Here is a 16,665-nt window from a genome sequence, read left to right as displayed (position 1 = left end):
GAGCAAAATATTGTCCAGCAAATTTGCCAGTGTAATGTAAAGGAGGAGGGATTGCCAGTGTAATGTAAAGGAGGAGGGATTGCCAGTGTAATGTAAAGGAGGAGGGATTGCCAGTGTAATGTAAAGGAGGAGGGATTGCCAGTGTAATGTAAAGGAGGAGGGATTGCCAGTGTAATGTAAAGGAGGAGGGATTGCCAGTGTAATGTAAAGGAGGAGGGATTGCCAGTGTAATGTAAAGGAGGAGGGATTGCCAGTGTAATGTAAAGGAGGAGGGATTGCCAGTGTAATGTAAAGGTAGTACATACACTGGAGGGAGGAGGATGGATGGGCACTACAGATAAAGTTGAAAAGAGAAGGTTAGTACACTGTCCACTCTGCAGTCTCTGACACAAGTACTAAATCAGCATGCTTGACTGCACAGCAAACACTGCTGCCAATAAAGGATGGCCACCCACTAACCATGCTGCCTAAGGGGTGTCCTGTGATGTGCGATGAGGTGTGAAGTTTGAAGCTGCTGTACAAGTCAATAAGAGTATTCGAACACGTGCTTCTTCACAAAGCAAAACCGGCACAGCAGACAAAAAAACAAAACATAATTTTTTTTTTAAAGGTTGGTCCTGGTTTTTTTTCGGGGTCTCAGATATAGCCGAATTTGTTATATAGTGGACCGCGATTTAGTGGAAGTTCCCTGTACTTGTATTTTTTTCATTTTGATTTATCCAAAAGATTTTGAGTCGTGTATTGAAAATCCCCTGCAGTCCGGACTGACGATCTAACAGCGAACGACAAGAAGAAGAAGTATTGAAAATCGAATATAGTGTATGAGTGCCATTGAACAGCTTTCCCACAGTCCTGTATTCTATTTTTTAGTAATGGATATTCCCAAGGAAAAGTCAAAGGGCATATGTATCATCGCGTGTGGACTGCTGGTAATAGTACTTAGCTGCTTCTATTATAATAGGCTTCTGTAAATGATTAATCAGCTTGACAGTCTGATAAATGTTTGACAATAATGCATTCTCTGCGCAGTTAGTGGGCTGTACATCCAGGATGACCTGGAAAAGTTATTGTTTTTGTGGCTGGTCTGCAAGCTGCTGCACACAGTTATTTATATGCTGTCAAGCTGTTACTGTTTTCTCATTTACCGTTACAGTGTGTTTCAAAGGGTTTCCTTACTTTTGTGTTCTCAGTGTCTTTGTAAATTGTGGTTCACTTTTGACACTCGTGGTGATACTGGTACTAACTACCGTACTGCTTAGGCAGCTTGAGTCTGCTTACACTCGTGGTGATACTGGTACTAACTACCGTACTGCTTAGGCCAAAAAAAAAAATAGGTGTGGTTACGGTAACATAGCCAAAAAAAATAGGGTAGGTAGGCAATCACTTTTTTTTTTTTTAACTTTTTTTTCTAATGTGTACAAATTAAACCTACCGTACTTTCCGGGTGACAAGGCGCTTTGTTATCTAAGACGCACCCCCTTCTTTTAAAAAAAAATTGTAATCCAGTCACCCATTGGACGCAGGGGGCCAATAGGGCGCACCAAAATGACCCACTAAGAGGTGGTTCCCCTGTCATATCTGAGAGAGGAAACACTTCCTGCATCGGGGTCAGTGACCGGTCAGTGACCGAGTTTAACAGAGTGGAAATCTGTGTGTGCGGCCAGATCAAAGGCAGGGCAGTACCTAGTAGCTGAAACATGCATTATCACAAGTTGTTTGACTGGTACTCAAGCGGTCTCTTTGATTTTTTTCGTATTTCATACACGGATTAGGCGCTTCGTTATACAAGACGCAGGGGTCGAACTCGAGGAAAAAAGTCGCGCCTTATGACCCGGAAAGTACGGTACTTGACAGGGAAATAAGTGTGCGACACGGGCGCTTTCGCTTTCATTGCGTTTTTTGCACTCGGTTTTGTTTTTGTTTTTTTTGTGTGACAAATGTAATAAAAAGTTATAGGATCGGCCCCTAAAAATAGGGTAGGTCGGGTTACCGTAACCACACCTATTTTTTTTTTAGGCCTTAGGCAGCTTGAGTCTGCTTACACTCGTGGTGATACTGGTACTAACTACCGTACTGCTTAGGCAGCTTGAGTCTGCTTACAATTCTGTTAAAGTCGGTGTGGATATAAATTGTGAGAAACAGTAATGTGACTGCATACTCTGTTATTGCATTTTGTTGAGCTACTCCTTTGTGCAAGTGCACATAATGTGTTTATTATTTTATATAAGCGTGTTAATGTGTTGGATGAAAGGACACCATTTCATAAATATGTATTCTCTGAATCATGCCTCAGGATTGAGCCTGCGCAACACAACATGTAATATGTATTCTCTGAATCATGCCTCAGGATTGAGCCTGCGCAACACAACATGTAATATGTATTCTCTGAATCATGCCTCAGGATTGAGCCTGCGCAACACAACATGTAATGATGTAGACAGAGAGGGTGAGCTCCAGCAGATAGCAGTAAGAGCAAAGTCATTGAATGATTGATGCAAATGTATGTTTTTGATTGTATTTTATTTTTGTATTGCTGCTTGTTGACAGTTTTTGGATTGAAGATCTACCTGAATGAGACGGGGAGTGACGTGGGTGTCATTGCTTTTCTGTTTTGCAAATTGCAGACCACAGTTGTCCTCTAAGAAAAGACCTTTATGCTATAGCAAAGCATGCACATGAATGTTAGAGGTGGCAGCCTCTTTTTCTCTATTAAAATGAACAGAAGCAGTAGATAGGGGAAGTCACAAAATAGAAGTAGTTGATTAAACTAAAAGGGTAAACAAAATGTGCATACAAACTGAAAACTCAAAACTGAATGTGACTCGAGAGAAGTATCATTTGAAGAACTTGATGGGGTTGTGCTACTGTTTTGGTAAAAGGACACATGGAAACAACCACACTTCAGCTTGACAATAGATGATTTTCGAAAATATCTGTGTCAGGATTATGAGCGGTCGGGAGGAGTAGGAACCCCTGTATCGCAGCTAGGTTTTTCACAACATCCGGAGCGTGTTCCACGCCTCCGACAGGCTGTATCCCGGGATCGGGACTAACGACTGACTCCGATGTGTGTGCCATGCACTGATGCAGAGCACGCACAATATAATACCCTTTTCTTTAAAAAAAAAATATATATATCAGCATTTACGAGTTCATCAGAGTTTAGAATTTGTTGTGGAAAGGATCGCTGCCACGTATCACAATGTGTTTTGATCAAGGTCTCGTGGGTTTGGCTTGACGTCACGTGAGGAAAACACATGATTAGCGAACACTTCCATCAGTGATCAGCAAGCCATCCATGGCGATTCTTGGCTCCGATGATTATACAGGGTGGTCAAAAAAAATGTAGACAGTTTTGCGTGCCTGTCATTTCTGCTACAGGGCTCCCACCTATTCTTTTTCACCTGGAATGTCTCGCACAAGCATGAAAGTTTAGTAAGGCACAGTTTTTTCTTCTTTGCAACATCATTTCTGGGAGTAGTTCAATAGTTCATCACATTCTCAATCCAAGCACCTCGTCTCTGGATTACGGCTGCGACACGGACATTGAAGTTGTTGATAACTCTGTCCAAGGTCTCGAGTGGAATCCTCCTGATTTCACGAAGAATGTTCTCCTTTAGCGCTTGTATTGTCTGTGGATTGTTGTGGTAAACCCTTTCCTTCAAGTACCCCCAGAGGAAGAAATCTGGAGGAGAAAGATCTGGGGACGAGGTGCTTGGATTGAGAATGTGATAAACTATTGAACTACTCCCAGAAATGATGTTGCAAAGAAGAAAAATCTGTGCCTTACTAAACTTTCATGCTTGTGTGAGACATTCCAGGTGAAAAAGAATAGGTGGGAGCCCTGTAGCAGAAATGACAGGCACGCAAAACTGTCTACATTTTTTTTTGACCACCCTGTATTTGTGAAAGAAAATCAAAATGGTATATCTAACGGACGCCGCATAGCATAGACATCACAGTCATTTGCTCATCTCAATCGCAGGTTATCGGAAGAGTAGAACACTTTCCGGATGTGGTGAAAAACCTGACTGCAGTACAGGGGCTCCTACTCCTCCAGACTGCCGAAAAACCTGACTGCAGTACAGGGGCTCCTACTCCCCCAGACTGCCGAAAAACCTGACTATAGTACAGGGGCTCCTACTCCTCCAGACTGCCCAAAAACCTGACTGCAGTACAGGGGCTCCTACTCCCCCAGACTGCCGAAAAACCTGACTGCAGTACAGGGGCTCCTACTCCTCCAGACTGCCCAAAAACCTGACAGAGTTATTTCCGGAAAACGTCTATTGAAGAAGATAAATAACTTCGTTATAGATGGGGTTTTTTACTTTAGTAAGACTAAACATGATGGGAATTGGATACAACTAAAGCTGAAAATCAAGTGATGCTTGGGCGTATGTAGGAATACATGTTTGCCAGGGTGTGTCAAGACACATTAGTGCGCTTCCGTGGTTAAATAGCTGAAGGGAACTGAGGGTGGTATAGATCTTTGGATTCCTTGTGTAATCAATATTGTGCCATCTGCGGTAAGCATCCTTGTTCCAGACCTGTTTATCCTTTCTATTTTGGAGTCATTTATTACTATTTTCTAGGATTTTGGGGGGAAAATACTCCATTTGAGTTCAGACTACGATTTTTAAATGTGCTTCAACTAAGGTTTGTGTTACTAATGTTGTTTATAACCACTGGGTTACTATTTTGGTCATCAGATTACTATTTTTTTACTTGACCATTACTCTTGTCAAGTTTTGGGGGTAAACAGGTCTGTTGTTCAGTAAGTCACATAGTGTGAGGTAAATTTATCTCTTGTAGATGCATTACGGGCCTTATCTAATTACACAAGAAAATGCATGTATTTAATTTGTAAAAAGAATTGTTTGGAGGCTTAAGCTGTGTTTCCATATATATATATATAGCGTTACAGATTGAAGGTGGCAGTGGCACAGCTGATCGCAACAGTGAAACAGACAACAAATGTTTCTCAATTCCCAAGGTGCAGCCGCAATGTGCCAAACAGGGATAGGTGGCAACAGTTTTTATCGCTCAATGGAATGTTACGGGAAAGAAATTGCTGTTGTACTGCATTGGTATCCAAATTGGGCGTGGTCTTCATATTGCGACATCATCAAAGATTGCCTACTAGTACAACCAGGTTTATAGCCATGTGACTTATGGCGACTGTTTTTTTTTGTGTCACATACATGTATTTTCGGAACTACACATTTTCCAGCAAGAGTTGGTAGTGGTATAGCTTTTTGAGCATTTTGTTGACATGACTTTTTTGTTTAATTTCATTTGTCTTCTAACGAATATTTTCACCAACAGAAGTTTCTTGAGTTAAAACTGACTTTTAATGAAGAATGCTTACATAAATTTATACCGATTCATTCTCAGAATCTCACAAGGTGAGGCAGAAAGGACACATCGCCTGTCGAGCCACTTTTAATGGAAACTCTTGCAGTAAAATTCGTCTGCCGCGCCACCATCACATCACTTTATGGAAACGTAGCTTTAGTCTGTTAAATCAGCTTTATGTTATTTCACTGCATTGAAGATGAAGGCAATCACAGTGTGAAAAATTAAAAACAGGCATTTAAGAAGGTAGTACATACACTGTTTTAGTAGGATCGTATGATTATCCAAGATTGTTACCAAGTATCAATAACAGTATTGTTTCTGTTGGCAGGTGAGGAGATGAGGGCATCATGAGTGATCCGGAGGCAGGAGACTCCGAGGGGGCGGAGAACCCGGAACCAGAGGATGATGCCCATCTCTCATCCCTCCCAAACACTTCATCGACAGATCACAGAGATGCTCTCATCAACCAGGCAGACACCCCAAGAGAAAATGACGGAGAAGATGAGGCCCTTGCTCGGGCGGAAGCCCCTGCTCAGGCATGTGAACCTGAGAGTGACTTGAGTGAATCTCAGCAAAATGGTGGTGAACCATTGTGTCTGAGTGATGAGAGCCGTGCTGAAAGTGAACTTAGTGAGTCCCAGCAGAATGGGAGCAGCGATTGTGGTGCTGGTGAGGCCGAGACTGTTGCCTGTGCAGAGAACTCAACCACAGATGCCGTCTGCAACAAAGATGGTGCCTTGCAAGAGGGGAAAAACGACCAGCAGCTTTGTCAAGGGGGTCAGCTTACACCAGAATCGGACACGTGCGATAATAGCGGCTCTGCCTCAAAAGATGCTGGAGAAGCTGAAGGGGCGCACAGTGTGGCTGAGGTGTCAGGGCCCGCTAACAGTTCACCACTTCATGTACAACAAAACCAGTCATCTGGTTGTGATGCAAGAGACCAGCCAGTGAATCGTGGTGTAAACAGAGGCAGTACCACAGACAGTTCCGACCAGGAGGAGTCACCTCCTGAAGATGAGCTGTTTGCTGCAGCTCCTCACCCTGGCGCACCCCCTGAGGATGAGCAGTTTGTTGCTGAAGCTTGCCCTGCCGCAACCGAAAACAGTGCCCCTACTGAAGATGAGCTCTTAAGTGTTGTGAATTCCCCTGCTAATGCACACAACAATACTGGGGAAGATGGTGGGGAAAATGTAAGTATGAATGGTGCAAGCTCAAATCTGAGTGTATGCTGTGCAAACATGCAACAAGAGGAGATCCCATCTCCCGATAGTAATGTATCTACAGAGGCTGAATCCTCCACATCCCAAGCAGATGCAAACAGTTATGGTCGGCTGGTGCCAGAGACCCAGCCATCTCCCCAGAATGACAGAGAAGAGGCGAGCAAACTGCCAGATAAGGACAGTGATCAGATCCCAGAATGTGACAGGGGACAGTCTCCGCGCTCCTCTCCCTCCTGCAGGAGTCCAGCTGCTCCGGAAAACTCCACGCATGCTGCTTCATCCGCTCAGTCAGCTCCTCGTATCTCAAGTACGATTGAGCAGCACGCACATTCTGATGAAGGACTACATGTCCCATCTCAAGCATCTCGACCCTTTAATACAGAAGCTCCCAGTGAAACTGTGAACAAGAAACAGCAAGGTGCGGGTGATAGTTCCAGTGATTGTGATAGCAATAGTGCAGCAGCATCTGTGCAGGACGAAATGTCATCTCAGACTACAAATTCTGCCCAAGCAACAATAACCGCTGCTGCAGCCCAAGGAGATGCATCCTCTAAGAAACTGTCATTTTTGGACGATGACTCTGATGATGAAGATCTCTTGACGGAGCTAGATGCAGAACTGCACCTGAGATGTTCTCCACGGCGACAGCAGAACGAGCCTGTGCGGTTGCCGCTCAATGGGCTGAAAGACTTTGATCCCAAACACAGTGAGCTGTGCAAACGCTTTGAGGAACAGCTACTCCAACTGCAAGAAACAGTACTACAGCGGGAAAGAGAAATCAACAGGTGATCACCTTTCTAAAATAGAGATAGAGCATGTGTGCACAATTCAAGTTTGTGTGCATGCATGGTCACCGGCGTGTTACTGTATGTGACAGTTACTGGGTGTATGTGTAACACTGAGTGTGTGTGTGTGTGTGTGTGTGTGTGTGCGTGCATGCTTCATGGCCACCTTATGTTGCAGCCATTTTGTGAGTGAATCAAATCAGTTTTGTCAAGGCTTGTATTACTATTAGTGTTAACGTTCATGGTTGGTGCATCTTTCCAGGTTAAAGGATGAAAAGAACCGACAGAGACAGGTGTCCCAAGAAGTGATTACAGAGCGAGACAGGCTCAAAGCACAACTTGCCGCTGTGCAGGACAGAAATCCCGACGATCTCTATATACCACAGATCAAAGAGGTAGAGCTAGAGAGTGTTTTGTACTCTGGCATTATATAGAATGAGAACTGAGATAGTGTTTTGTATAGTTAATAGTGGAACTCTCTTTTAAAAAATCTAATAAAATCATGTTTTAAAAAGGAGGAAATCTTAAAATGGGCTTAAATTTACTGAGGTTATGAACAGAAAATCTAAGAGACATAGCCAGGGAGGGACTCTTTAATTATGGGTTCTTAAAATGGGTGTTCTGTACCGTCCTGACTTTCAGGACCTATTGTTGTCTAATTGATAATTTTAAGCCTGTTTGTAAGAAAACAGAACAGTATGTATTTAAAATATTTGAGGCAAGCACCCAAGCACTGTCTTCCCTTTCCAGGGTTGGAATTGCTTTGCTGAAGAAGTGCTTGGAATTTGTGGGTGAGGGGAGCTAAACTATGAAAAACTTTTCATTGAGAGGCATACGTCGTCAGAGATGAAACGATTGTTATGTAACCATCTATCGATATCATCTAATTTGCACTGCAGTCCATGGAATGTGAGACAATGATGTCCCTCCTTATGACATTTGTTTTGTACTGTGTGTAGCTTGAATACACAATCACCAAACAGCAGGCAGAGATCCGACAGCTGAAGGAAAAGCTGACCAGCCATGACAGCGCAGCTAAGCGAGCCATCAACACATTACAGTCAGAGTTGAAAGCTCGCATGGATCAGGTAAGTTGTGCCATTTTAACAGTCATTTTGAGATAGACATAGAGAATACTACATGGCTTGCTGTGTCGTACCAGATTTACACGAGTTTGTTTAAATATTGAACTGCGAGTGAAAGCGAGCTGTTCACTATTTGAAAAAGCAACGAGTGTAAATCTGGTACGACACAGCAAGCCATGTAGTATTCTGTTTATCCTACATACTGTACTTACGTGTATTTTACTAAAAAAATGTCTTGCAGTCGAGGCAGCTAAATTGAAGGCGCTTGTTTTGGAACCTCGATCTCGTCTAAAGCCTCGTGCAATCTATTACGTCAAAGCAAAGAAACGTCACTCTGAAAGTGTGGCCTGACGTGTTAGTTCTAAAGATTCATCGAGGGTAATTAGCGAGCACAATTTTTGTTTCTATAATGACGTTTGTCTCGGTGACTTTGGCATCATAAGCAGTGAAAAAACAGGTCCCTGCCAGACTTGCTTGACATGACCTCATTTACATGATATACACACGTGTGATTTGAACGATTATCTCACGGCTGTCTCTCTCACGTATGTAGGATAAAATATAGTGGTACCTGTCTTAACGAGCCCTCTCTTTTACGGGTCCCTCAATATTACCACCGACTTTTCTCCGACGGATTTTTTCTCCTTCTTTGTCTTAGTATTTCTCACCTCCATATTACGTCCACCTCTCTGATACGACATATGACCGTCCATACGTGGACTTATAACGACTTTCCCCAAAATGTTCACGGGTTTGGTTTACTCTAACTTATATCTCGAGTCGAGTCAGTACGCAATAGGGACACAAACACGTGCTGAAATCCTGTACATGTACAACATCACTTCGGCACGCAAACGGCTGAAGCCATGTTTTTTTTATTTCTAATCCAGGTCATTACTTTATTTTGACTAGATAAAGGTCAGTTGCCAGATGTCTGCGTCATTTTGCAAAGAACTATGCAGGAGTTCATATACCTTATAAACAGGCAATGTTTACAACAGGCAATGTTTACAACAGGCAATGTTTACAGAAACGTCATGAAAGTCATCCGCAGATGGAACCAAAACCAAAAGTTGTGGTGACGTCATGACATTTTGCGATGTACGTCGGCGAAGCTCGTGCATATGTGGTCTCTCTTGCTAAAAACAGTGGCTGCTGAACATGGTTTCAAATTCTGGAACAGTTACCCCCCCTCCCCCCCGATCCGTGACCAAGTGACGCGATATATAACCACGCGTTCGTTTGAATCAATAAACTCTCCTCGGAATCCCGTTAGTGAAGTTAGAAGGTGAGTAGTGTAGTCTCCTAAATTGCTCAACTCTGTGGATAGTCTGGAGTGCTGTTATGTCCCTTGAATGAGCGAGTCAAGTTCGTGAAAACTGATGCTTTTCGCTACAATTTTATATCAGTTTCAACACACTGCCGCAGTTCTTAACGTCTGCAAAGGCTTAGAAGTTTTTAAAACAAGTGTTTGGGACATTTCTTTGTTTTTAACCAAATCTCTGCATGGCTGTGATTAGTATCTGGTATCGAGATCGATGTGCATGCTTTGAAACCGCATACTTTCGTTCGACCTCAGTGTGTTTTAATATGCAAACCCTTAACCCGTGAGTAGTTACAGGGCTTCGTTAAACAAGCAAGACAGCTATGTGTGGGTAAATAATTTACCATAATCGTTCAAGGAAAGAATAACATTACTTTGTGGGCGGCATCAATCAACATGCCCATGTCATTCCGGATCATTGACGGACCCGGACATAAACCAATCCTCCATGTTACGACCCCTCCATATAACGACCGAATTGCGGTTACATTTTCAAAGTCGTTAGACAGAGGTACCACTGTACATGAATTAAATATGTATTTGTTCAAGTGTGTTCTTTTATTTTTGCTTCATGCACAAATTATATGAGGGATGCAAACATGTTTTGCATTGGCATTCGGCAAAACTTGCTTCAAAATTCAAATTGCCAACAATTTTGCCGACTCAGCAGAATTGCGTAACTCACAATGTATGAGCTGCCGAATACTTGCTGAAACTTTACCTCGCAACATCTCCCGGGATGTTGTCTCCATAGGTGTTAGTCCCAGATTAAGAGAACAAAAGGTCAGTTGGACCTGGATTGAAAATATGTATCGGTCCAAATATCCTGGCTACAAAAGCATTGTCCAGTCAGAAGACCTACATGTCAAAGTTATTAGACCGTAACCATCCAGGGGTCACATAGACTCACAACAATGCATCAGAAAAAAAGTATGTGTCATTAACTGAAGACCGAGGCCTGAGAACAACACTGCTGCGTTGCTTTTCTCCTGTAGTTTGGAATTAGGTGTCATGTCCTCTTCTTGTAGTAGTCACACTTCTCTCCTTCTTCTTCAGATTACAAAGGCTTATGAGGAAACCTGCCGGGAGAAGGACCAGATGGTTGTGATGTTCGCCCAAGCAGAAACAAAGAACATAGAGGCGAAATGTGCGGCAGACAAACTGGAGTCCAGAGTGCGGGACCTTTTGAAGGAGAAGGAGTTTAACAACAACAAGACCAGGGCTGCTGTCGTTGAGAAACAGAAAGCTGTCTTGGAATTACAGGCAAAGGTATGGATGCTAAGAAGTACATCAATGCTTTTGTTACAATTTAATACTGTTACTTTTAAGTAAAAGAATTGAAGGTTTCCACTAATGTAGTCAGCATGTGTACACCTAGTATAAATGTGTCCAGTGCATTCAGTATTGTGAGCATCACTCCCTGCATGTGTATAAGGACTGTGTTACTGTTAAAACACACCTAGTATAAATGTGTCCAGTGCATTCAGTATTGTGAGCATCACTCCCTGCATGTGTATAAGGACTGTGTTACTGTTAAAACACAGCTAGTATAAATGTGTCCAGTGCATTCAGTATTGTGAGCATCACTCCCTGCATGTGTATAAGGACTGTGTTACTGTTAAAACACACCTAGTATAAATGTGTCCAGTGCATTCAGTATTGTGAGCATCACTCCCTGCATGTGTATAAGGACTGTGTTACTGTTAAAACACAGCTAGTATAAATGTGTCCAGTGCATTCAGTATTGTGAGCATCACTCCCTGCATGCACAACGTGGTGGTTTTTATTGTCCTTCCTGTTTTTCACCACTTATTTTCAGCTCGCCTTTCTGGAACATTAGCTCAATTATGCTTCGCCAATATGACTTTGAATTTAAATTCCCAGGAGAAACTTTTCTTCCACTTTTAATGGATGTTATTAGCAGTTTATGAATACTGATTTATTTTTCAGCATAGACTGCTCAACATGTGATTAATACCCTTCTAATTAAATCATCATTATTACAACTTTGTTGGCAGACTGGTGAGGTAGGGGCCCTGAAGAAAGAGATGGAGAAGGTGAAAGAGGAAATGCAGTCCATGGAATACAGGGTCAAGTGGTTCCAGAACAAGCTCAAGACAGAGCTTGAGTCACACAAGGTAAGTACACTCATGTCAAGCACTGGCAGTAGACATAGAGAAGCTGTGATGTTTGTTGTGTAGCTCGAGGTAGAACTTCTACTCAACTAATTACTTTCTTACATGATTTTCAACCCCTTCCAGTTCCATCCCCTTTTACCCACATGCCTCTCTCCGCTTCTGTAGCATTTTCTGCTGTGTCTTTGTGCCCAGGAAACAAAGACCAACTTGGATAAAACGACTGCCAAGTTGAAGGAAGCCAGAGAAGAGACTGAGATGATCAGAAGAGATTGTCAGGCTATTGTCAAGACATACCAGGTAAGTTTGTTGTACCCTACAGGCTGTTTTGCACCTGCTGTTTAAGGTCAACAAAAACGAACCGGTGTTCAGAGTGTCATGTAGCTATGTGTCAGATTCTTAACCCCTTCACTGCCACAGTATATCAGCATTATCCGAACGGTCTATGGGAAAGAACTGTGTTTAGAACCCCTACAAGTACTTGGACAGTGGTTACCTCCCATTTAGTTTTCAGAAATGTCCTGAAATGTTGTTGACACAAATCCCACGTATGAGATACGGTTATGGGCGTAGGACAAACCGAAAATGACCACGTATTACATACGGGGTGGGCAGTGAAGGGGTTAAGAAAAGAGAAAGAAAAGATTAGAGGCCAGGTAGTGTTAACTTTGTGTTGTTTGACGCTGTGTTGTTGGAATGATCAGCTGCAGTCCTGGAGGTTGGCAATCGGAAGTACATTCCATGTTTCTGATGTGTTGGCATCTGTGTGGAGTGGTTTAACTGTTCATTGTGTTTTGTGTTCATGCTGTACTCTTAGTTTTGATTGTTGGATTATTCCAGGAATCTGAAGAGGTCAGGTCTAACAGCTTGGATAAAGAACTGAAAATTAAACAGACAGAACTGATGATGAAGGTGAAGGAGAAATCAGAAACAGAAGAAGTGAGTAACCTGTGCATTTTGGTTCTTCGTATATTAGTCTTGTTTCACTCCAGGGTTAAACATATATTTGATTGCACATATTATGCCATACCTAATACAATTGTCTAGCAGGGGTGTGTGAGCCAGTTGCAGACATGTTAACGGTTAATCATGTAGTTGTTGGGATTGTTTTGTTATTTAATTGTTAGCATGTTTTGTAATGAATTGCTTCAAATAAAATTCAAATGAAATTATTTGTGTATGGTTTCTTTGTTTCAGCAGATGTTATTTCAATCCAGATGGCTTAATACTCCTTTTTACATTTAGTCAAGTTAACATAGAGGGGGGAATCGAGACTTGGGTCATGGTGTATGTGTGTGTGTGTGTGTCTGTGTGTGTGTGTGTGTGTAGAGCGATTCAGAGTAAACTACTGGACCGATCTTTATGAAATTTTTCATGAGAGTTCCTGGGTATGATATCCCCAGACGTTTTTTTCATTTTTTCGATAAATGTCTGATGACGTCATATCCGGCATTTTGTAAAAGTCACACCCTCATTTTTCAATCAAATTGATCGAAATTTTGGCCAAGCAATCTTCGACGAAGGCCGGATTTTGGGATTGCATTTCAGCTTGGAAGCTTAAAAATTAATTAATGACTTTGGTCATTAAAAATCTGAAAATTGTAATTAAAATTATTTTTTTATAAAACGATCCAAAATTACGTTTATCGTATTCTTCGTCATTTTCTGATTCCAAAAACATATAAATATGTTATATTCGGATTAAAAACAACCTCTGAAAATTAAAAATATAAAAATTATGATTAAAATTAAATTTCGGAAATCGATTTAAAAACAATTTCATCTTATTCTTTGTCCGTTCCTGATTCCAAAAACATATAGATATGATGATATGTTTGGATTAAAAACACATTCAGAGAGTTAAAAAGAATAGAGATATAGAAAAGTGTGCTATCCTCCTCAGCGCAACCGCTACCGCGCTTTTCTGGATTGTTAATTTCACTGCCTTTGCCACGAGCGGTGGACAGACGATGCTATGAGTGTACGGTCTTGCGGAAAAATTGCAATGCGTTCAGTTTCATTCTGTGAGTTCGACTGAGCTTGACTAAATGTTGTATTTTTGCCTTACGCGACTTGTTGACTTGTAAGGTAGGAATTTGTTATTTTGACGTTGTATTATTCATTCTAAAATTGTCATTTATTTTGTTAATGAATATACTGAGTTAAGGCCTATTTGTGTTTTAGATCCACTTGCGAACCAAGCGAGAGCTTGAGTCTCTGAAGTCCCAGCACAAAGATGCTGTGGAGGAGCTGAAAACTTTGAAAGACAAGGTAAGCAGACTTTTGTGTCTGAGCTTTCTTAGGTGTCTTGTACCATCTAAACTCTGGCCTATCTTATAATAATGTGTTCAATCCTTTTCAAGGCTCGTTGCTTTATTTACATATGGCCTGATAGAGAACTAGCACTATACATTGTTGATGCATATCTGGCATAATTTTTATCTGTAATCTGAAATTAGCTTGTAAATGCTTTTTTTGACTCACATGCGAAGCAAAAGTGAGTCTATGTACTCACCCGAGTCGTCCGTCCGTCCGTCCGTCCGTCCGGACGTCCGTCCGTCCGTCCGGAAAACTTTAACGTTGGATATTTCTTGGACACTATTCAGTCTATTAGTACCAAATTTGGCAAGATGGTGTATGATGACAAGGCCCCAAAAAACATACATAGCATCTTGACCTTGCTTCAAGGTCAAGGTCGCAGGGGCCATAAATGTTGCCTAAAAAACAGCTATTTTTCACATTTTTCCCATTTTCTCTGAAGTTTTTGAGATTCAATACCTCACCTATATATGATATATAGGGCAAAGTAAGCCCCATCTTTTGATACCAGTTTGGTTTACCTTGCTTCAAGGTCAAGGTCACAGGAGCTCTTCAAAGTTGGATTGTATACATATTTTGAAGTGACCTTGACCCTGAACTATGGAAGATAACTGTTTCAAACTTAAAAATTATGTGGGGCACATGTTATGCTTTCATCATGAGACACATTTGGTCACATATGATCAAGGTCAAGGTCACTTTGACCCTTATGAAATGTGACCAAAATAAGGTAGTGAACCACTAAAAGTGACCATATCTCATGGTAGAAAGAGCCAATAAGCACCATTGTACTTCCTATGTCTTGAATTAACAGCTTTGTGTTGCATGACCTTGGATGACCTTGACCTTGGGTCAAGGTCACATGTATTTTGGTAGGAAAGATGTGTAAAGCATGTGAGTCCTATGGGCTTTGCCCTTCTTGTTTAATGTTTTTTTGCTTGTTATGGAGCAAGCACTGTACACTTTTGATGCATATTCTTATGTTGGAAGCTTTTTGAATGTGTTGGATATGCGCTGTCTGCAGGTTCAGTGTTTAGAGGAGGAGAGGCTGCAAGCAGAACAGGTTCAAAACAAATACCAAACCATAATCCAGAACCAGAAGTCTGACAATGCAGGTCTTTCCAAACAAGTGACTGACCACCAGACACTCAAGGAAGACTTCAGCAGGTGTGGTACATTCAGTTGTGTGTTTTTTTGTTCTTCTGTCATTTGCAGACTGGTCAAATGTGCTGCCCTCTCCAGTTGAGGTTGGTGTGTGTCTGAGTGCTTGATTGCATGGTCGGTATGATGTAATGTTCATTGACGCTAACTCTGGGGACAGTTGAGGTTGGTGTGTGTCTGAGTGCTTGATTGCATGGTCGGTATGATGTAATGTTCATTGACGCTAACTCTGGGGACAGTTGAGGTTGGTGTGTGTCTGAGTGCTTGATTGCATGGTCGGTATGATGTAATGTTCATTGACGCTAACTCTGGGGACAGTTGAGGTTGGTGTGTGTCTGAGTGCTTGATTGCATGGTCGGTATGATGTAATGTTCATTGACGCTAACTCTGGGGACAGTTGAGGTTGGTGTGTGTCTGAGTGCCTGATTGCATGGTCGGTATGATGTAATGTTCATTGACGCTAACTCTGGGGACAGTTGAGGTTGGTGTGTGTCTGAGTGCCTGATTGCATGGTCGGTATGATGTAATGTTCATTGACGCTAACTCTGGGGACAGTTGAGGTTGGTGTGTGTCTGAGTGCCTGATTGCATGGTCGGTATGATGTAATGTTCATTGACACTAACTCTGATTGCATGGTCGGTATGATGTAATGTTCATTGACGCTAACTCTGGGGACAGTTGAGGTTGGTGTGTGTCTGAGTGCTTGATTGCATGGTCGGTATGATGTAATGTTCATTGACGCTAACTCTGGGGACAGTTGAGGTTGGTGTGTGTCTGAGTGCTTGATTGCATGGTCGGTATGATGTAATGTTCATTGACACTAACTCTGATTGCATGGTCGGTATGATGTAATGTTCATTGACGCTAACTCTGGGGACAGTTGAGGTTGGTGTGTGTCTGAGTGCCTGATTGCATGGTCGGTATGATGTAATGTTCATTGACACTAACTCTGGGGACAGTTGAGGTTGGTGTGTGTCTGAGTGCTTGATTGCATGGTCGGTATGATGTAATGTTCATTGACGCTAACTCTGGGGACAGTTGAGGTTGGTGTGTGTCTGAGTGCCTGATTGCATGGTCGGTATGATGTAATGTTCATTGACGCTAACTCTGATTGCATGGTCGGTATGATGTAATGTTCATTGACGCTAACTCTGGGGACAGTTGAGGTTGGTGTGTGTCTGAGTGCTTGATTGCATGGTCGGTATGATGTAATGTTCATTGACACTAACTCTGATTGCATGGTCGGTATGATGTAATGTTCATTGACACTAACTCTGA

At 42.1% G+C, this 16,665-nt stretch overlaps 1 protein-coding gene across 3 annotated transcripts in view; it reads left to right on the top strand.

Annotated features, from left to right (window-relative positions):
- The window catches only part of LOC138981118 (coiled-coil domain-containing protein 186-like), a 37,633-nt gene that overhangs the window by 2,837 nt on the left and 18,131 nt on the right, over window positions 1-16,665 (top strand). For all 3 annotated transcript variants that reach the window (XM_070353957.1, XM_070353954.1, XM_070353956.1), the window contains 9 exons: window positions 5,687-7,363; window positions 7,626-7,758; window positions 8,323-8,451; window positions 10,829-11,041; window positions 11,791-11,910; window positions 12,103-12,207; window positions 12,748-12,846; window positions 14,092-14,178; window positions 15,251-15,393. In XM_070353957.1, the coding sequence (XP_070210058.1) occupies window positions 5,706-7,363; window positions 7,626-7,758; window positions 8,323-8,451; window positions 10,829-11,041; window positions 11,791-11,910; window positions 12,103-12,207; window positions 12,748-12,846; window positions 14,092-14,178; window positions 15,251-15,393 (2,687 nt within the window). In that variant the 5' untranslated portion in view covers window positions 5,687-5,705. The remainder of the gene's footprint in view (window positions 1-5,686; window positions 7,364-7,625; window positions 7,759-8,322; window positions 8,452-10,828; window positions 11,042-11,790; window positions 11,911-12,102; window positions 12,208-12,747; window positions 12,847-14,091; window positions 14,179-15,250; window positions 15,394-16,665) is intronic.

The sequence above is a fragment of the Littorina saxatilis genome, linkage group LG12 (assembly GCF_037325665.1).
Source record: "Littorina saxatilis isolate snail1 linkage group LG12, US_GU_Lsax_2.0, whole genome shotgun sequence".
Taxonomy (NCBI): Eukaryota; Metazoa; Mollusca; class Gastropoda; order Littorinimorpha; family Littorinidae; genus Littorina; species Littorina saxatilis.
Note: the sequence above shows the minus strand (reverse complement) of the source record. Positions and strands in the feature narration are given on the sequence as shown.